This window comes from Erpetoichthys calabaricus, chromosome 9 (genome assembly GCF_900747795.2).
Source record: "Erpetoichthys calabaricus chromosome 9, fErpCal1.3, whole genome shotgun sequence".
Lineage (NCBI taxonomy): Eukaryota > Metazoa > Chordata > Cladistia > Polypteriformes > Polypteridae > Erpetoichthys > Erpetoichthys calabaricus.
The window spans coordinates 130,857,372-130,880,487 of NC_041402.2; the positions used below are offsets into that span (position 1 = coordinate 130,857,372).

At 36.3% G+C, this 23,116-nt stretch overlaps 1 protein-coding gene across 2 annotated transcripts in view; it reads left to right on the plus strand.

The window, feature by feature from the left end:
• kiaa0513 (KIAA0513 ortholog) overlaps positions 1-19,337 on the plus strand; it is a 112,742-nt gene extending 93,405 nt beyond the window's left edge. For both annotated transcript variants that reach the window (XM_028810149.2, XM_028810150.2), the window contains 2 exons: positions 12,973-13,067; positions 14,659-19,337. In XM_028810149.2, the coding sequence (XP_028665982.2) occupies positions 12,973-13,067; positions 14,659-14,708 (145 nt within the window). In that variant the 3' untranslated portion in view covers positions 14,709-19,337. The remainder of the gene's footprint in view (positions 1-12,972; positions 13,068-14,658) is intronic.
• Positions 19,338-23,116: the final 3,779 nt, after the last annotated feature.

The window sequence follows — 23,116 nt, forward strand, 5'->3', positions numbered from 1 at the left end:
TCTTTGCAGAATCTTTATTGCTCCTTACCTTTATAGTAACAACACCATTAAGGGTGATCTTTGAGGCTTGCTGTTATGTTTTTTTATTATACTTCTTGAAATAAAAAATTTTAATCAAATGCATTTAAATACCCCACAGCTCCATATTAAAAAAAAAAAATTAATGTAAAGTGAAAGTCCAAGTGCTGATTTGCAAACGGAAGTAAAAATTTCACTCTTTGTACATGTGACAATAATGACTCTATAAACCTATGATTAGTATAGATATTGTGACATACCAGTTCAGTATATCTCGGTTTTGCCATCCACAAAACCACTCCTTAAGTAAGGGCTGAACAATATCTGACAGTTCAACAATACTCTTCTTGACCAGCCCAAGCTTATCATCCATTTGCAAAGTAGTAACTCTACAGTGCATCCGGAAAGTATTCACAGTGCATCGCTTTTTCCACATTTTGTTATGTTACAGCCTTATTCCAAAATAGATTAAATTCATTTTTTTCCTCAGAATTCTACACACAACACCCCATAATGACAACGTGAAAAAAGTTTACTTGAGATTTTTGCAAATTTATTAAAAATAAAAAAAATTGAGAAAGCACATGTACATAAGTATTCACAGCCTTTGCCATGAAGCTCAAAATTGAGCTCAGGTGCATCCTGTTTCCCCTGATCATCCTTGAGATGTTTCTGCAGCTTAATTGGAGTCCACCTGTGGTAAATTCAGTTGATTGGACATGATCTGGAAAGGCACACACCTGTCTATATAAGGTCCCACAGTTGGCAGTTCATGTCAGAGCACAAACCAAGCATGAAGTCAAAGGAATTGTCTGTAGACCTCCGAGACAGGATTGTCTCGAGGCACAAATCTGGGGAAGGTTACAGAAAAATTTCTGCTGCTTTGAAGGTCCCAATGAGCACAGTGGCCTCTATCATCTGTAAGCGGAAGAAGTTTGAAACCACCAGGACTCTTCCTAGAGCTGACGGCCATCTAAACTGAGCGATCAGGGGAGAAGGGCCTTAGTCAGGGAGGTGACCAAGAACCCAATGATCACTCTGTCAGAGCTCCAGAGGTCCTCTGTGGAGAGAGGAGAACCTTCCTGAAGGACAACCATCTCTGCAGCAATCCACCAATCAGGCCTGTATGGTAGAGTGGCCAGACGGAAGCCACTCCTTAGTAAAAGGCACATGGCAGCCCGCCTGGAGTTTGCCAAAAGGCACCTGAAGGACTCTCAGACCATGAGAAAGAAAATTCTCTGGTCTGATGAGACAAAGATTGAACTCTTTGGTGTGAATGCCAGGCATCACGTTTGGAGGAAACCTGGCACCATCCCTACAGTGAAGCATGGTGGTGGCAGCATCATGCTGTGGGGATGTTTTTCAGCGGCAGGAACTGGGAGACTAGTCAGGATAAAGGGAAAGATGACTGCGGCAATGTACAGAGACATCCTGGAGGAAAACCTGCTCCAGAGCACTCTTGACCTCAGACTGGGGCGACGGTTCATCTTTAAGCAGGACAACGACCCTAAGCTCACAGCCAAGATATCAAAGGAGTGGCTTCAGGATAACTCTGTGAATGTCCTTGAGTGGCCCAGCCAAAGCCCAGACTTGAATCCGATTGAACATCTCTGGAGGGATCTTAAAATGGCTGTGCACCGACGCTTCCCATCCAACCTGATGGAGCTTGAGAGGTGCTGCAAAGAGGAATAGGCGAAACTGGCCAAGGATAGGTGTGCCAAGCTTGTGGCATCATATTCAGAAAGACTTGAGGCTGTAATTGCTGCCAAAGGTGCATCGACAAAGTATTGAACAAAGGCTGTGACTACTTATGGACATGTGATTTCTCAGTTTTTTTATTTTTAATAAATTTGCAAAAACCTCAAGTAAACTTTTTTCACATTGTCATTATGGGGTGTTGTGTGTAGAATTCTGAGGAAAAAAATGAATTTAATCCATTTTGGAATAAGGCTATATCATAACAAAATGTGGAAAAAGTGATGCACTGTGGATACTTTTCGGATGCACTGTAGTTAAGCCAATGCAGATCTTTGCATTTCTATCTTTATGATAATAAATAATAATAATAATACTAATGATGTGTTCATCTTTAAGAACATGTGCCTTGAATTCCAAGTGAGAATCATGCAGGCAGAGCTTATTGGAAACATACCTTTCATACAGGACAGATTTTGTCATCCAAGAAGAATTTTACGTTAGCACAATTGCTTAGCGGCTCATTAGAGAGTTTTAACTTTCCCAAATGCTGTACTTCCTATGGGTAAAAGTGCTGCCAGTGTCTATAACTGCCTTGCCTTGGATACTGTGCATTTGTACTCGTATGACTAAAAGAGGAAAAGTAGTTTGCACCATAAAGACCTTCATTTACACCAGTATGCTGGTTGTGTGCTACATGGCAGCACTTCCCAGAACAATGGATCACTATATCCTACTCCTGTCTCAGTGGGTACCCAGCTTTCTTCTTTAAGGAGACCTGTCAGCTCTGCAACATTCAGAAGATCTAACTTAATAAACATATCACCTTGTCTGCAGGCTCAGTACATGGTGCAACAACAGATTAGGGATGTCACTGATACTGATACGTTGCAATCAAGTCAATACCAATGATTCTACAACACCACATTAACACATGTCAAAATGAAAAACAGCAGAAGTCATGTTTGAAAGTACTTTGTGTTTGAGGTTGGAGTATATCAGGACGCAATTGCGGGAATTGTACTTATTATTACTTAAAACAGTCAAAACACACATACATAAGCTTTCATTATTGTTACTTTTATCGTATTATGGAGTTATTTCAGGAATAGACTCATATTTGCTTTGAAGATGTCAGAATGTGGCAGGTAAGGTTTGAGTTGAGATTGTTTAAATTGTAATGTCACACTTTTGAATTAGGGAAATTAAATGAGGATGAGATTAGTCATTAGTGCCCTGCATAGTCCCCACAAGGGAATGAAGGTCTTGCACTTATTTTTTGATCATAATGAAAATGCCTACAGATGTCAGTCCAAGGAACTTTTCTGTTATCTAAATGGTGTATACAGTATGGGGGGAATCTTGCACACACCCACAATTATGCATGTAGTGTACACTAGCACACTGGCTGTGATAATAATTAAAATCTGAGGCAAGTTCCAAACTATTTGGCTATTTGGCTTTTCTAAACTGGCAATGAAATAAGCTGTTTCAGTTGTTAAAACCAAAATAAAATGTTTAATGTTTCAGTACTTCACAGCTCAAAGCAACTCTCCCTATTAATATTACATATACTGCACCAGGACGTCAAAAGTAGCATACTTCATGCCTGAATATGAATGTGGAAATGCTAAATGTGTGTAATTTATATAGTTCTTGAAGGTAAACTAATGGTTCATAACTCTTAAAATTTGATGAATATAGTGAAAGCACATTTGTCATATGTGAATGGTACATTGGTGAATGTAATGCAGTCTCTCAGTTATGAGTAATTAACTACAGGTAATGTAAGTCCAGTAATCGTCTAATTCTGAGTTTGTACACAGGCATGAGTAATAACAAAGTCTGACAACTCATGTATGACACCTTGAAAACAACACTATAAAGCCTGCTTTACAGGAGTTCTGAAATTAGAACATTAGAGTAGTCTAGATGAGAATAGGCCATTCAGCCCAACAAAGCTTGCCAGTGCTATCCACTTAATTCTTCTAGAAAAACATCAAGTCTAGTTTTGAAAGTCCCTAAAGTCTTTTGTCTACCTTGCTACTTGGTAGCTTATTCCAAGTATCTGTGGTTCTTTCTCTGTGTAAAGAAACGGTAACTATTGTTTGTGTAAAATTTAGCCTTAACAAGTTTCCAACTTTGTCCTTGTTCTTGATGAGCTTATTTAAAAAAAAAAGTCTTGATCCACTGTACTAATTCCCTTCATAATTTTAAGCACTTCAATCATGTCTCCTCTTAATCTTCTTTTGCTTAAACTGAAAAGGCTGAGCTCTTTTAGTCTTTCTTCATAACTCATGCCCTGTAGCCCTGGAATGGGCCTAGTTGCTCTTCTCTACACCTGTTCTAGCACAGCTATGCCTTTTTGTAACCTGGAGACCAAAACTGTACACTGTACTCTAGATGAGGCCCCACCAGTGCATTATAAAGCTTTAGTATAACCTCCTTGTACTTGTACTCTGCACAGAATGGCTTCTAAACACTGTCTGTAAATTGATAGCATAGAGTCCACTACGACTCCTAAATCCTTCACATAAGGTGTACTATCGATTTTCAGACCTCCCATTGTACAGTGATCCCTCGCTATATCGCGCTTTGCCTTTCGCGGCTTCACTCCATCGCGGATTTTATATGTAAGCATATTTAAATATATATTGCGGATTTTTTGCTGGTTCGCGGATTTCTGCGGACAATGGGTCTTTTAATTTCTGGTACATGCTTCCTCAGTTGGTTTGCCCAGTTGATTTCATACAAGGGACGCTATTGGCAGATGGCTGAGAAGCTACCCAGTTTACTTTTCTCTCTCTCTTGCGCTGACTTTCTCTGATCCTGACGTAGGGGGATTGAGCAGGGGGGCTGTTCGCACACCTAGACGATACGGACGCTCGTCTAAAAATGCTGAAAGATTATCTTCACGTTGCTATCTTTTGTGCAGCTGCTTCCTGAAACGACATGCTGCACGGTGCTTCGCATACTTAAAAGCTCGAAGGGCACGTATTGATTTTTGATTGAAAAACAAACTCTGTCTCTCTCTGTCTCTCTCTGTCTTTCTGCTCCTGACGGAGAGGGTGTGAGCTGCCGCCTTCAACAGCTTTGTGCCGCGGTGCTTTGCATACTTAAAAGCTAAACAGCCCTATTGATTTGTTTGCTCTTCTCTATCTCTCTGACATCTGCTCCTGATGCGCACTCCTTTGAAGAGGAAGATATGTTTGCATTCTTTTAATTGTGAGACGGAACTGTCATCTCTGTCTTGTCATGGAGCACAGTTTAAACTTTTGAAAAAGAGACAAATGTTTGTTTGCAGTGTTTGAATAACGTTCCTGTCTCTCTACAACCTCCTGTGTTTCTACGCAAATCTGTGACCCAAGCATGACAATATAAAAATAACCATATAAACATATGGTTTCTACTTCGCGGATTTTCTTATTTCGCGGGTAGCTCTGGAACGCAACCCCCGCGATGGAGGAGGGATTACTGTATATTCAAACCTAATATATTTACTTCCTATGCGTCATACTTAATAACATTTACTGACATTAAACTTCATCTGCCACAAATCTGCCCAAACCTGTATGCTGTCCAAGTCCCTCTGTAATGATTTAATGGATTCCAGATTATCTGCCAATACACATATCTTGGTATCACTTGCAAACTTAACCAGCTTGTTACTTCTATTCCTATCCAAATCATTTATATATATATTAAAAATAGCAGTGGCCCTAGCACTGAACCCTGTGGAACACCACTCTTAACATCAGCCAATTCTGATAAGGTTCGTCGCACCATCACCCTCTGCTTCCTGTGTCTGAGACAATTCTGCACCCATCTGAAAACATCACCCTGAGCTCCCACTTCTTTTAGTTTGCTGCTCAACGTCTCATGTGGCACCTTATCATTTGTTTTCTGAAAGTCCAGACAAATAATTTCATAAGATGCACTTTGATCATACCCTTTTGTTACTTCTTCATAGAATTCCAGCATGTTAGTAAAACATGACCACATGGAACACAGGACCACATGCAACATGGAATAATCGATTAATATTAAACTGACAAATTTGATTTTACATAGGAAGTCTTAAATTTTGGAATAGATGAAAAAAGAGAGATTTTTCTGTTAAATATTACTGTTTAGCAAGTATTTTAACCAGCTAATGATGCAAATATCAAACCTGTAGACCACTAAGATGTTGTGTGTTGTGATTAATGCCCTGCCAGCCATAGTTCACTACATGTCACCACCTAAACAACAATCAGTCCAAAAATGGTGCACAAATCCAAAATCACATGACCACATGGAATAATGGATTAATATTAAACTGACAAGTTTGATTTTACATAGGAAGTCTTAAAGTTTGGAATAAATGAAACAAGAGAGATTTTTCTGTTAAATATTACTGTTTAGCAAGTATTTTAACCAGCTCTTGATGCAATTATCCATCCATCCATCCATTTTCCAACCCACTGAATCTGAACACAGGGTTACAGGGGTCTGCTGGAGCCAATCCCAGCCAACACAGGGTGCAAGGCAGGAACCAATCCCAGGCAGGGTGCCAACCACAGGACACACACACCAAGCACACACTAGGGCCAATTTAGAATCGCCAATCCACCTAACCTGCATGTGTTTGGACTGTGGGAGGAAACCGTAGCACCTGGGGGAAACCCACGCAGACACGGGGAGAACATGCAAACTCCACACAGGGAGGACCTGGGAAGTGAATGCGGGACTCCCAACTGCGAGTACAATAGTAAATGTTATAAACCTAACAGTGTGATTTTCTGATAAACCACATTTTAAAAGAATTTTGTTATAAAACAGCTTTAAATGTAAATTTCCTGAATTATTTAGGAATTTACTAAATCAGCAGTACAGATATGTTTGATTTTTTTATTTTTGGTATTTATTATAAGCAGTATTTTCAGTTACTGGTGATAAAATTTCAGAGAATAAATTTGGTATGTACCCATGATAAGACAAATCAGACAACCCATGATGATGGTATTCTTAGTCCTATGCTGAAATCCCTCACAGATTATGAAATCACCCCATTTGTTGTTACACTTGATTCCCCATGTATACCGCAAGTTAAAATGATACTCTGCATTGTATTTTGATATATACCAATACTAGTTTACTTAAATTATGTATCTAGAAGAATTTGGTAGATGTACCACTATTTTAAAGCTTCTGTTACTATTAGTATTTATGTATTTTATATTATACATTCATCCATCCATCATCCATACCTGCTTATCCATGGCAGGATTTACTGGACAGCTGGAGCCTTTAAAAGAAATCATGAAGCCAGGTAGGTACAATCCTTAGACAGAATGCCATTTCATAACAGGGAGAAAACACATACCCACACACAAACACCACTGTTTACTTAAATAATGGAGGCACTTTTAATTAAAAGCTGTCAAATAAGATTTTGTTTTTTAGTTGTGGTGTCAAAGTTATTGAGTATTTTGAAATTTCACTAGTATTGGTATTGAATACAAATACTCCCACCACAGGAGTATGTCTAAGCAGCTGTAGAAGGGCATACAAGCTATTTTGTACCTGTTTAATTTGTATTTAAATCCAGGCTTCCAGGCACTGGGTGCATTGGGTAAAAGACTTCATAAATATGCTACCCATAGAGTCTCTTCATTTAGCCAAATGGCAACAGTGCCTTAAATCTGTTGAACAGTTTTATCACCAAAAGTTTCCAACCAGATGGTTCATTCAGGCGTTTAGTCTACCAAGACACATCATCAGTTTAAGCCAAGCATATCACTATCTGTTTTTCTGTTGCTCTAGACTCTTAGAAGTCGAGATTCACAAAAAATTTAGGCTTGTGGCTTCCTCTACACCACAAGAGCCTATGACTGTTATGTGGTATGGCCTCGCCAACTGTCACCCGCATATATGCCTTTCACTACGCTCAAGCTCACTTTAGGTCAAGTTCTCACCAGACATGTTCTCTCCCAAAGGTGATGGACTCCAATGAAATATAAATTATGATGCCCTTGTTCCTACCTGGGTCACCAAAATTATGCAGCAGGCATATATTTCAAACCTGTAGACCACTAAGATGTTGTGTGTGATGATTAATGCCCTGCCAGCCGTAGTTCACTACATGTCACCACCTAAACAACAATCAGTCCAAAAATAGTGCACAAATCCAAAATCACAGTATATTTAGGTAAAAGAAATACATGAACTATCTTTATAATAAATTTAAAACAAACACTGTTGCAATAAACAAAACCACTGGTAAAGTTCCCTGGTCTAGGAACCAATGAGCATTGAAGAAAGTGTACAATCCAAACAAGACAATAAATGTGTAGTCTGGAAAATGAATAAGAAAGAAAACACCAGCAGTATGAACAGTCACAACCAGAATAAGTAAACAGCACTCCCTTCAAAGTGAAGAGTCTACCTGAGCACTGAAAGCGTACTTCAGGCTCTGATGTTAAATGCAGCAACAATGGAAATGGTGATCCTTAAGAAGAGCAAAGTAGAATACTGTTCACAGTGGTACAATGACTAGAATCTAAACTTGTGTCAAATTTCCTCCAAAAATAAATAAAGGCAGATGGAGCTCCCAAAAAAGTTCCAGTTTGGACTTTGTGTGTGTTGTATTATTATATTTTTGTTTGAATTGTATGTCATGTTTATTTGGGGGATTTTTTTTTGTGTGTATTGTATGTAATGTATTTTGGCTGAGTAAATAAGGGAGGGCAATTTTCTTCTGTATGTAAATTTTTATTTATGTATGTATGTATTTATTTATTTGTTTGTTTATTTGCTGAATACTTGCTGTTATTTATGTTTGTTTTCTTTGCATATACAATATATTCACTTTTCATTTTTAGATTTTTGTCTTTGCACTGCTGATTGAGGGAAATGAGATTGGGAAACCTGTTGTGAGCAAAGAACGGTGTGACTTGGCCTAGTCTGAGCTTTATCAACATGCAAGTCTTTTTGCTAAAAAGTACACCTCAGTAGTTCACTACCACAATGATAATGAGGAAGAGGCATATAAAGAAAACCTCATACACAGTGTGTCAGTGTTGCAGTGTATTGCTTTCTGTTTAGCAATGTATTTTATTGAAAGGTTGTTAAATTTGTTTAAAATACACATGTATGACATTATGCTGTAAATTTCTGATGATTTCCAATTTTCTTTCAATGCATTTCTTTTTAATTCAAACATGCCTGTGAGAAATGGATTATTTTGTTTATTGTCATTAAAGACTCCATCTGGTGGATTTCTCTGAATTCTTTCATTTAGTGTTCCATCTTTGTTTTAGTTATTCAAAAACTCCAAGGCTTGAAGTTTTTGTTTGTTTGTTTTTATAACTGCCATTTTATAGTCATCCTATTTTTTCTCGCTAAACTGTTCTCTCTGCTTGGATCTTCAGATAATCATTTAAATTACAGCATTACAGTGTAAAGATACATGTAAACGGTATCCATGATGGTTCAAAAAATTTCAGTAGGCAATTGTGCAACACTATACAAGTGGATTTTATATAACATACACTGTTTAAACACACATAGAAATATAAACACAAGGAGTTCAAGGATAATTGACACACTTCATACACAAAGCTGTATAAATAATAGGTAATGCAGTATGTTTTTTATTTCAAGAATGTATATGTCATTTTTATTAGATCTCTTGCTTTTTAATTAAAGAAAAACTGCAGAGCCTTCAGAAAGTGTTTAGACCCCTAAACTTTTTACACATTTTGTTAGGTTGTAGCCTTATGCTAAAATTGTTTAAATTATTTTTTTTCCCTTATCAAATAATACTCAATACTACAGATTCACAAAGTAAAAACAGGATTTTATCAATTTTAATAAATTTGCAAAACTTCCTAAAATTCTGGTTTAAAATGTGTGAATAGTGAAGGAGTCTGAAGGCACTGTATTTTGAAAAATGAATCTATTAAATAAGCTTCAGAATCACAAAGTAGTGGCTGATTGAAAACAAGATGTGTATTTTTACAGTGGTCGTCTTCATTGAAATTAACTAAAATAATCTGGGGCCTCATGTATAAACGGTTTGTATGCACAAAAATGTTGCGTAAGAACGTTTCCACGTTCAAATCGTGATGTATAAAACTCAAACTTGGCGTAAAGCCATGCACATTTCCACGGTAGCTCCTAACCTGTCGTACGCAAGTTCTCCGCTTGGTTTTGCAGACTGGCGGCACCCAGCGTCAAAGCAGTGCTACTGTTTCTGTGTGGTTACCGTTTCCTTTTTAGATCCACATCCCTGATGCGGCTTTATAAATACACTGAAATTAACCGCATATTGTTTATTAGTTTAATGCATCTGATTGTAATTAACCTGTAACAATATAATGGTCCACAGAATGGTCAAACTATTCCAAATACCATAACTGGTTTAGCGTTGTTACTCTCACTGCACCTTCTTCTTCTTCTTTCAGCTGCTCCCGTTAGGGGTTGCCACAGCGCATCATCTTTTTCCATATTACTCTCACTGCACCACTCAAGAGTATTTATATCACTGTATCTGAGTGTGAATCACAGCTATACAGCAGCTGATCGGAAAGAGAATTATCGATATACAACATCAAGCACACGCTGCCTCAGCCATTTGCTATTTGAACTGCTCTCATACGACAAACGCTTCAGAGTCTTTCCTGTACTGGCCTCGCGGTTCACAAACAGTTTCATCCCAATAACTATAAATGCACTCAATCAGTCCATCAATTGCTCCATGTAGAACTGTTTGTACAACTGTTTATAAGTACAGTTACCTCACTGTAAACTTACGATACAGTTATAACATTGCACAACCTGAGCCACTTTATAAAGCAAGGAATTTACATATGATGATTTTTAAGATGAAATGCTGCAAAATATGTTTATTATATTATACAGATCAAACTTTAACTTTAACTACATGGTGCTGCAGCGCTAGCGAGGAGCTGGAGCTTCATTCACGGATTGTTCTTGCCTCGCACTGTATTCTTGCTGTGGCTGGCACGACACTGGAAGGATAGATGGATAGAATAATTAAACATTACGAAAATATTTCAATGTTCCTTAAAAGTTTTGAGGAATCGGCGTTCTAAGCTTATAGATGGCTTAACGTCTATTACAGAGCTGATTGTGTGGCGATTGGGTATTTGGAGAAAGTAAGGACAGGAATTGGGGGTTAGTACGTCTGAAAGAGACAGTACTGCTACAATAAAGTATTTCATCGAAGGTCGCACACGGCACAGCAAGCATCTTGTGTGAGACATGAACAATCACTGCGCCACCGTGTTCCCATGTTTAATAACATGCTTTAATTCATATCATCATGAAAATGATATCACGTATTTTAATTATTCAGAGAGCTGTAATATTACGAATGTAATGGATTCTGTGTCCTGCTGGAGGAAGAGAAAGCCTGGAAGCATGCAGTGATTCAAGCACATAGAAGATCAAATACAAAACAAAGCATTTAACGTGCTACTTTAGTTACAGTTGTACAGTTACAATTTTAAGATGAAGTTTATGATGTTCTACTTTAATGACAAAATAAACTACGTGACTAAAGTGGAAATTTCGAGATTAAAGTTGACATTTCAAGCTTTTTTCACACTGTGTGCCTTTTTTTTTCTTCTCTGTACCCTAATAAGCTTTCATATGACACTCAGGCGGTGGGCTACGACTCGCCTTTTGACGGCGACTTTGATATCTGATAACTTCTTTTTTTTTGTCGGGCTCTATGCGAGTTTCTGAACTTGAGCTTTCGAGTTTCTCCGACACGCTATGTCACTCGATCAACTTCCTTTTGTTGTTTATACCACTGTTTAAGTCAACAAATAGTAAGTTTTTCCTTGCCTCCACTTGGTATTCGCTTAAATTCTTCTATTTTTCCTCGGACTTTTGCCATTGAGCTTAAGGGCTATTTATATTGATTTGCCTATTCAAAGAGGCGTAATTCTGGGAGGAGTTGGGGTGGGACTGCAGGCGCGTGCACGTGAGTTAATTTTCATGCTGACCGGGATTTATGTAGTGGAAGAACGTGGAAGCTGATGTTCGCACAGATTTATGCATCTGGATTTTTTTGTGTGTAGGCACATTTCCGCTTTTGTGCTTACGTCATGCGTTATGCATGAGGCCCCTGGTCTGAATTGAATAGTGCAGTGTATAAGAATAGACCTATCAGGGTCTATAATCAGGGATCTGAAAATAATGTACATTGTAGAGTTTTAAAACATTCCTGCCAATGTAATTTAGAGACTTTAATTAAATATTATAGGAAACATATTTTTTTGCTTTTATCCATCCAATAATGTTGATTACTTTTTTTTTTGTAAAAATAAATGTTGTATTACTTATCTATAAATGTTTTGAAATAATTGAATTTTAAAAGTCAATAGTTTGCTTTTTATTTTATACTAATTGTTATTTTATTTTATGTTTTATTTATCAAGGATGCCAGTAGTTCATAATCTGTTTAAGTGGGGAAGTGTTCATGAATTTAGGACTTTAATTGATACATTTTCATTAGAATTTATAAAATGAGTTAAAAAAAACAAAAAAAAGCTAGGTTTGCCTTATGTTTCTAGTGTACTCTAATTTTTAAGAAGTAGCCGAACTAGGATTTGCTCTATCCTGCACCACATCAAAGACACCCATAGAGCAAGTAACTGAAATGAAAAACAAAAGTAAAAGTAGCTTGTCCTGAGAATATGGTTGTTATTAATTTTAAAGCCAGCATTCTTAGGTTGACATAAGTACTTTAAATGAAGCAAAATCTTAATACTGATAACTAATATCAGTACTGATATTAGTGCAAATTTAAAAGTATAAAATTTACAAATCACATGCAACTTAATGAAATTAATTACATTAATTTACATTAACAAAAGCACAAAGACTGCATGTATTGCAGCTGTCCAATTCAAAGAAAGTCTGGCTAATCAAATTTATTCTTTTAAACTGTTCTATTTAATAAGCAGAATAACAGTTTAAGTAGGATAACAGATTTAGTTCCAGAATTGTTTTCCCTGTTTTTAATTAACATTGTTCCAATGATTCCATTGACTTATTCATAACATTTGGATATTAAATCTGTGAATGAATAACCTTGAGATCTTTGGTAATATTGTGACCTTATACCTCTGAATCATTATAATCTAAGTACAGTATTAAACATTTATGTTTATAATTAAAGTATTTTTAATAATGAACATATGTAAATGAAAATAATTTATTTTTATTGTATTTTATTCTTTTCAGAACCTTTACACATAATATGATAGCTTTTGGACTTAGCAAGAAGCTCTGCAATGATTTTCTTAAGAAACAAGCTGTTATTGGCAATCTAAATGAAGGTATTTCAACCTCAGAAATTTATGTATTATGTCTCTGTTCATCTTCACCTATTATGATGGTCAATAAACATTTTAAATCTTACTCTTTGTCCATAGTATAGTAACAGCTGCATATCAACCTGTATTTCTGAATTTCAATTGCCTACACATAAAGTTTACAGTAGTGCTTATATCAGCCAAATTCACAAAACTTATATTGCTTAAACTGTATCTTTGATGTTTTTTTATTAGTTACATTTGGTTTAATTTTATTAATGCAATGGCAAGTCTTTAACAGCTGGGTAAAATTAATTTTGCGGTAATGTGGAGCATTTACTATTTCAAAAACATGTATTGCAATAGACTGCACAATTTGTGTATTCCACCACTTACTGTACTTTCCAAATTTAACAACAGTGTTCCATTAAATTATTGTTCTAGAATTGTTTTACTATACAATACATCAGCTAAGCACATTTAGTGTTTTGGAGTGCAAAAACCTTTAATTCTATTATTTCTCTTACTTGTAATGTATATTTCTATTACATTAAGTGCTGCTCAACACATTTTGCTTTCTGCATGGAGTTTTAAAATTCTGTCCATGTCAGTATGGCTGTTTCTCCAGAAATTTAGGTTTCCTCTCTTATTCCACAGATATACAGTACCTGTATGTGTTAGGTGAACCGGTAACTCTAAATTTGTCCTCTTTATGTGTGGATGGGATTGTCTGATTGAATGGGTCCTGAAAGGTTATTCTGTGCCTTCTGTCAGGTGCTCCTGGAATAGGTTCTGGTTCTTCATAACAATTAATTGGATTAAGCAGGTTTGAAAATGTTACTTTTTTTACTTGTGTTTTCCTTATAGAACTCAAGGTGAGCAGTCACTGTCCTTGCAACAGTGTGTATCTACATACTGTATCTGCCGTTTCTCAGGAATAGTGTATCATGTGCTGGTTGCATTCTGACAATGAAGACAGAATTAAACTTGCCACTGATGATCTTAACTGGTACATTTTTTTGCAATGTACAGTTCCATAAGTGTCTGCACTTGTCAAATATAACTTAAAGCTTGTTTTTAAGACATTCCTGTGCACTTTATTTTACAATTTTTTTCTCCTCTGCAACTGATGTATTCACCCCTGTATAACAAAACAGTAATATCTAAAAAGTTACATATTAAATTTACTAATACATGTATTCACTTTCTCTTCTTCTTCTCAAACTTACTTAATCCAATTCTGGGTCTTTGTAGAATTCTTTGTTTGGCTTTAGCCTATCCCAGCAGTATTCGGTGCTGGACTGGCTACCAGTCCATTGCAGGGCTCACAAAAAGTCAGTTTGGAATTTCCAGTTACTCTAACCAGGACAGCATTACAGATAAAGAAGGAAAATCCTTACAGACACATGCAAACTCAATGACAAAGTGTGTATCTGAGTGCAAGACAGAAGATCTATAAGACAGCAGCACTACCCAACATACCACTGTGCACTGATGGAAAACATCACTAATTTCAAACATGATATACTTTGTGTCATAGCAATATTAATTATTAGCCCATTATCTAAGAATGCTTCAGTATTTTCTAAATTATTAACTTTCTTCCTTTTTGCAGAGCAATACAAGCTGCTTACAGATCACATTGAACAGATGGCTTTGGAGTAAAGGAGAACCGCAATAAAAGCTACTTGCAGCAATTCTTTTTGCATGGCAATTGCCATCTTGTAGCATGGTACAATACAAAGTCACTTAGAAAGAAAATGCAGTAACCATAATTTATCCAAAAATTCTGTTTAACTCTGTACAATCAAAAAATAAAGCAATTTAGAATATATAAGTATTCCTTTAGCTTGTATTGCATTGATACTTTAGAGACACTGATGAAAATACTTTCAATGAGACAAAATATCTCTTCACTGTTCTTTACCATATGTTAAAAATGCAAAAGTGCAAAAACCGCAAGCCAAACATCAGACTTTCTCTGAAGTTGACATTTTTGGAACGATGGGAATAACCATGTTCCATTTCTTTTTTAAACACTAGTAGCACTAGTGTAAAATTGCCATTATAGTGCACTGTGTTTGATAAAAGGAAGATGCAGTGCGAAATAAGAAATTGTCATAAACAAAATAAAGCACTTAAACCCATTGTCATTTGAGATAAAAACAAACTAATTTTTTCTGTTTCTTTTTATTTTCTAAGTGCCTTTAAAGACCTGCAAAACATTTTTGGCCACTTGAGAAATGATTGATACAATTTAGTGGGCAACTTTTTTAGACACTTAAGTTGCTTATTAAGTACTTATATTTTGCTAAAAATTACAGTATTTTATATGTGCCACCTGTTTATGTAATAAAATAAAACAGTGTTTTGGCATGTATTTTGATAATTAGTCCTTTGTCAACAATAGAAATCTAAATAAAAATTGTTTTGTTTTATCAATAAATCGCCAATGACTATACACATACACAGTATTTTGTAAAATGTTCCACACTTGGCTTAAATGCTAATTTTGATAATATAAGTAGCATCTGCCATGTGCACTGCTTCTTTAGGGCATAATAAGATGCTTTATTTTTTGAGACACTGTTTTTGCCAGTGAGATATGTTGTGTATTATATTCCTGAAAAATGATCTGTAAATGATATTTTTTTATTTATTTAGAGGACTATTTAAAGGAGATCTCTTATCATGTTAATGGAACTTTTCACAATTACATCAAATTAATGTTCATTAAAGGCAAATAGTATAGAAATTCAATAGGCAGGCTGTTAAGTAATGGGACAAAATATGTACCCTAAGTTCTTGTCTATAAGCCGCGGCTTATCTAAGGAAAAAAGTTGTGAAAATGAAAAAATAGAATATCGGCTTATACATAAGTCCGGCTTATACATCCTTCGCGGGGGTTGCGTTCCAGAGCCACCCGCGAAATAAGAATATCCGCGAAGTAGAAACCATATGTTTATATGGTTATTTTTATATTGTCATGCTTGGGTCACAGATTTGCGCAGAAACACAGGAGGTTGTAGAGAGACAGGAACGTTATTCAAACACTGCAAACAAACATTTGTCTCTTTTTCAAAAGTTTAAACTGTGCTTCATGACAAGACAGAGATGACAGTTCCGTCTCACAATTAAAAGAATGCAAACATATCTTCCTCTTCAAAGGAGTGAAGCAAACAAATCAATATGTCTGTTTGGCTTTTAAGTATGCGAAGCACCGCGGCACAAAGCTGTTGAAGGCGGCAGCTCACACCCCCTCCGTCAGGAGCAGACAAAGAGAGAGAGAGGGAGAGTTTGTTTTTCAGTCAAAAATCAATACGTGCCCTTCGAGCTTTTAAGTATGCGAAGCACTGTGCAGCATGTCTTTTCAGGAATCAGCTTTACAAAAGATAGCAACGTGAAGATAATCTTTCAGCATTTTTAGACGAGCGTCCGTATCGTCTAGGTGTGCAAACAGCCCCCCTGCTCAATCCCCATACGTCAGGATCACAGATAGTCAGCGCAAGAGAGACAGAAAAGTAAGCCGGGTAGCTTCTCAGCCATCTGCCAATAGCGTCCCTTGTATGAAATCAACTGGGCAAACCAACTGAGGAAGCATGTACCAGAAATTAAAAGACCCATTGTCCGCAGAAATCCGCGATATATATTTAAATATGCTTACATATAAAATCACAATTTAAATGACCGCTACGCGCTCGTGTTGACTCGGCGACGCCCAGAGCAGAAAGAACGCGCTCCGGCCGCTCCAACCGCGCCATGCGGGGAGTGAGAGAGACGCCAATATCTCACACTCTCTCCCCCCTTAAAGAAATTAAATGGGCGCGAGTGAGACCACTGACCTCCCTCCCTTCTATTAGTTATAGGTTATAGTACGTTCGGCTTATCCATGAGTCCGGCTTATCTATGATACGATTTTATTTTAAAAATTCGTATGATTTTTGGTCTCCGGCTAATACATGAGTCCGGCTTATAGACAAGAACTTAGGGTATTAGCATTAATTAGCATTATGTATTAGCATTAAAGTATAATTGCATTATTTTGTAATTATTAGTGTATTTCATATTTAATGACCATTGGTATTATAGATTAAATGTTACAGAGGAGCGGCTTATGGAGTCTTTTTAAACATTTCATTCCAAATTTGTTTTTTTTTTTTTCTTTTTTGGGTAGATTTTAAGGTGTTTATACTGAAATGGGCTTTAATTTTAAAAAGTACATCTGACTCTGGGAGGAAAATAAACGACAAGCTGTTCACTTAAATACCTATAAGAAGACATTGGGAAAAATGATAGTTTGGCCAGATTATACATGATGTTACATATACCAGTTTCACAGATGTCGAAATTACGTGCTGAAAAAATACATCTTTGAAATGTTTTCCACAATAAGTAATAATGTTGTGTATCTGGCCTTAGAACCTTTACCTTGCTGTTGCAAATACACAATTACTGAGCACTAGTTGCTAAAATTATTGTTTAATAAACAAAAATGTGAAGGTAATGTTCAGATAATTTATATTTGTTGGAAATAAAAGTTGCAGTTCTTGTTCTTTACAGTTCACTTTTTGTAATACATGTAATGGATGATACAATATTTTAGTGACACTCGAACTATTGTAGAGCTACACCTTGTAGTTTTTATTTTTGAGAATGTGAAATTATAGTGTTTCTCAATTGCATTGAGACAAAGTATTTTGCTGTGTGTAGATTTGTTTATGGTGCAATTTTATGGTTTTGAGGCAATATTTTTATGCATTGAACTTGTATTTTTAGAAGAAAAGATGTCTATGCTAGTGTGCTTTCCCTTTTATAAATGTTCTAAATGAAAGGTTTACAAGGCTTACTAAGTAATGTGTTCATATCTGCAATGATTTTACTGTTCATTTTTGTTTATCTGATTATGTGAATTGAGAAATGACTGAATATAATGCATAAAAGCATTCCATTGTCCAGTATGCCAAAGGAAAAATAAAATGTACAGATTGGATACATTAGAAAATGTCATCCCAAATATTTATAAACTCTAGATTTTGTAAGGTTTTTAAATTAATATCAAATGTAGGCAGTAAATAACAATTTTAAAAATGTGCGATACAATTCCCCTTGGAAAATACATTAGGTTGTGCAGGAAGACACCTTTTAAATAGTATATTGTTTAGTTTATATTATAATTTGTGTTGTTACTGAAAGCTGTAATAAAACTTATGCGGCTTTCATTGTCATACACAGTGTAGCTAGCTACTGTTCAAAACATTTACATCAAGGAAATCTTCTTCTTCTGGTTCACAATTAAAGGATGCTTTTAAAAGGAAACATTATGAGCACTCATGGCAGAGGTAATAGAATGGTTTTAGAAAAAAATTCACATATCTTTAATGTGTAATGTTTTGTATAGGATTGGCTGAATAACATGTTGGCTAGACTGGGTGTGTATGTTTCATAGTTTTATAGGTTTTATTCTTGTGAATCCAAATATAATTTTGCATGTGAAAGTAAAAATGTATTTTTGATTCAAACTTGTCAATTTGTTGTATACATATTATGTACTGTACACACAAATATACTGAACATGTGTGTGTATGTAATGTACAGTGTAATACATTTTTCCAATTTATCTGAACATCACGTACATAAATCTGTAACCATTATTGGATAATTTTACATGTTTTGTTGTGCTGTTGTAACCATTTATATTTCGTTTTTAATTTTGTTGGTGATGTTTAGACATCTATTAGACTGTTTAGTTATATTACCTATAGCCAAACTTTAGCTCTTCCATAATTTATTTGTGTGTGTTAATAGTGTTGCTTTAGTGTAAAATGTTAATCGGTAATATTTGCCAACTGCTTTCTCTGTATTGTATAGAAATAATGTGTTACTCATGATCATCTTACCATCTGATGAAATAGATAAACATTTGTGATCGTGTGTGACTGACGTAGGCAATAGTAAACACATAGAGAATCCTATTGTAAATTTCATTTTAAATGCTGTGTGCACTGAGTTTGTGTAACTTGTGTGTAAAATTCAGCGGTTGTGTATGTATATGAATATGAATGTCTAATTCCACATGTATATTTATATACACATACTTTTTCTTTATGTACAGTATTCTGCATGGTAGTTGAATCACATTTTGATTTTACTTTTAATTCTACATCTACAGTTATTGAAATAAACCTACTGAATATGAAAATACTGTAATAAATCTGTTTTAAGTACAATGAGAATGGTTTGTTATGCTTGACAATGAACTAATAAAACTTAAAAAATCCCATGCATTTCAACCAATCTGCATTATATTACTCTTAAATCTGTATGTAGTACTAGGGTGTTGTACCGTGTTAGCCATTATGAATGTAGTGAGAAGTCAAGCAAAATTACACCTTTTATTGGCTAACTAAAAGATTACAATATGCAAGCTTTCGAGGCAACTCAGGCCCCTTCTTCAGGCAAGATGTAATTACATATTTTTTGAAGAGTAGGGTTATCAGAACATATTTGAAGATGGTAGGAAATGTTTCTGAGCTGTGTGAGGTGTTAAAGATATGTGTAATTGTAGAGATCAGTAGGGGAAGATGGCCTGAAGGAGATGTGAGGGGATAAGATCAAGTGGACAGGTGATTGGAGAGGAGGTTGGAAACATCAGTGGCAGTGAATGAGACAATATGGAGAATATTCAGTGATGCTTGGGAGGAAGCAAAATAGGTGGCAGTGAGGGTGACAACTGACTGATGATAGCAGCCACCCTATCTTGAAAAAATGTGACAAAGTCATCAGACAAGGATGTTGGAGGAGGAGGTGGAGAAGGATTAAGAAGGCAGGTGAAAGCAGAGAACAGAGAGCGTGTGTTGGTGGAGCTGTTAATTCTGGTCTGATAGAACCTTACCTTAGCGTTGATAGTGGCAGAAGAAAAGGATGGAAGAAGGGATTGGTACTTAGCCAGGTCTGCATGAGCCTTTGACTTCCTCCATTTCCTTTCAGCTGTCCTGAGCTTGGTCTGTTGATTGCAGAGTGCTTCAAAAAACATTGTCAAAATAAGTAGTACAGAATCGAGCAAATGGTGTCTGTGACAGTGCTGGTGGAGGAGGAGGAGGGAGAGCAGAGAAGACTATGGAAGAGAAATGGTTGGTAGAGAGGTAATGGAGGTGACAGTGGAAGGATAAAGTGGGGTGAGGAGAAGAGTGTGAAGAAGAAAGCGGCAGAGAGAACTGATTGAAAAAGTGGTCAAATGTGCGTAAAGGAGTGACAGTTGCATTTATGGGAGTGCAGTTGCATGAGAGAACAAGGTCAAGCAGATTGCCAGCCTTGTGAGTTGGTGGGATGAGAAGTGTGACATTGAAGGAGGAGAGAAGAGTGAGAAAGTCAGCAACAGGAAGACTGTCCAAGTGGGTGTTCAGGTCCCTGAGAATTAGAAGTGGACTGCTATCATCTGGGAGGGAAGAGAACAGTCCATCCAGCTCATCAATGAAATTCCTGAGCAAACCCAAAGGACGACGATAAATAACAACAATTGTCATGTTAATTGGAAAGTAGACAGTAATTGCATGGTGCTCAAAGTAGTAAAGTTGCATACATTACTTAGGGAGGTGAATCTCAATCTCTTGGACGTAAGGATACTATCCTCCCACCAGTAGAGTGGCAGGAGTGGGGGAATTTGAAGGCAGAGAAGAGTGATGTTGGTGTTGTATTTTCTGGTTGAAATCTTGTCTCTGTCAGAATCACCACTTGGAGAGCCGTTTGGGTGATGAAAGCTGGAATAGTGTGCTTTGTTGACTATACACATGTTGTAGGCTGTTCTTTAAATTTTCTTAGTCTGAGTGTCATGTGGTTGTTTTTTTTTCTGCACATAAATGCACCTCGTTTGCCTTTTTATTTATCCATTAGAATAAATACTTTTTCTCACTGAAAACATTGCCCAATAATTCTTATCACATGAAAGGATATATAATACATCACATACATTAACACACCTTTGCCAAACTGAAGATTGCTGATTGTGTGTAGGTTTATGAAAAGGAGTATATCATAGTGAAAAATGCTCCAAATGCAATAGCTTATAATATATAAAAAACACAAATGAGCTATGCAAATGCATTTATCAAAATAAATAGCTCATGAGTAGTATTACCTAAGCCTGTATTACAGGTTTCTGAGAAAGGTGGAAGAAGAGAAATGATTTTATAATATAGCTAACGTCTTTATTAGTACAGCCTGTCATTCTAAGGCAGCTTGTGATATGGAGTATATGTCATAGAACGAAGAACTTGCCTCATCAATAATATTTTGAGCTGACATCATTGCTCTATCCAGTGCTTTGCAGTCTTGTGCTTAACAGATAATACATCAGGCTGTAATGCAGCTAGTAAGAACAGACACTACTGTGCACCCTTTGAAACAGAGGATAATAAGTGAGGAAATAAAGGTGTGGGTGAACCTTCTTGATGAAAACTATCAGGTCATCATTAATGGTGACTCCAAGAAATGTAAAGATGCTGACTTGATACACCACATTGTAGCTGATGTAGAAGGGAGTGTGGTATGTGGCTTCTGCTTCCTGAGGTCTATGATCAGCTCCTTGGTTTTGCTAACTTTCATTTAGATATTGTTGCCCTGGCACCACTGTGTGAGAAAGCAAATATATTCTTTGTAATCTGTTGCATTGTCATATTGAAAAAGCAGTTCAGCCAGGGCCTTAACACTGTGGATTTCTCTGTTAAGGGATCTGAAGCATATTCATGATGCTGCTTTATTTTTTCAATGTCATACAGTTTTTTTTTTTGTCATTATTAATGAATTTTCACAGATATTTTTGATTATTTATTAGGTTGAAATATTGTCGATACTGAAGAAAGAAAATAAAACATTCAAGCATTCTTTAAAATAATTAAAAATGTAGTCTTTTATCAAAGTTATTACTCATAATATCCCAAATAAAAGAATAATTAGTGTTACCTGTTTTAATACTTGCTGGTTTGGTGTCCCTATTGTTTTTGCTGCTGTTGCACCACTCCAGAGAACTTGGTTTGAATCTCAGTCTTTTTAGTATGTTCTCTACATGTCAGTCTTACTTTTTCTACAGATTCTCAGATTTTCTAACCACTTCTCCTAGACATATGTATGTGTTAGATTAATTAATGAATTAAGAAAGGCCTGGTATGGGTGTGTGCCCTGTAATTGTTGGATATCTCATCCTCAATTTTTGCATGCAGCTAGTACTGCTGGTATAATCTCTAGCTCCACTCTCTCTACCCAGGAGCTTAATTAAGTGGGTTTGGAAAATGAACTCATGGATGTATATGGTTAGATGGTTTTATTAGTAATCAGGCCAGATTCTGAAACAGCTTCACATTTGTCATGTTCATTTCCTTTATATCTTCCCTTATATCATTTGTGATCTACTTTATATTGCTTTATATTTTTTACTTTATATTTTATCTCATTTATGCCCTCCCCGAGTGTGGTGGTTATTGCGGTAGTTACTACGGTGATCATTGAGGCGATCGTTACCTTTGGCTTGGACTGTTCGTTTCATTCTTCTCCGAGCTCTGCAGCTTGAGTATCAAATCCATTCTTTCACGTATATGTTCCAATCTCTGCCAGGACGAATGTTGAACTTGAGGCCTGTTTAGACTTAGATGAAGCTTTAGCGTTTTTTCTGTTTCTTTCTGAGCCTTTTTTCTGCCAGTTATGCTTATACATACTTACAGTGCATCTGGAAAGTATTCACAGCCTTATTCCGAAATGGATTAAATTCATTTTTTTCCTTAGAATTCTACACACAACACCCCATAATGACAACATGAAAAAAGTTTACTTGAGGTTTTTGCAAATTTATTAAAAATAAAAAAACTGAGAAATCACATGTACATAAGTATTCACAGCCTTTGCTCAATACTTTGTCGATGCACCTTTGGCAGCAATTACAGCCTCAAGTCTTTTTGAATATGATGCCACAAGCTTGGCACACCTATCTTTGGCCAGTTTCGCCCATTCCTCTTTGCAGCACCTCTCAAGCTCCATCAGGTTGCATGGGAAGCGTCGGTACACAGCCATTTTAAGATCTCTCC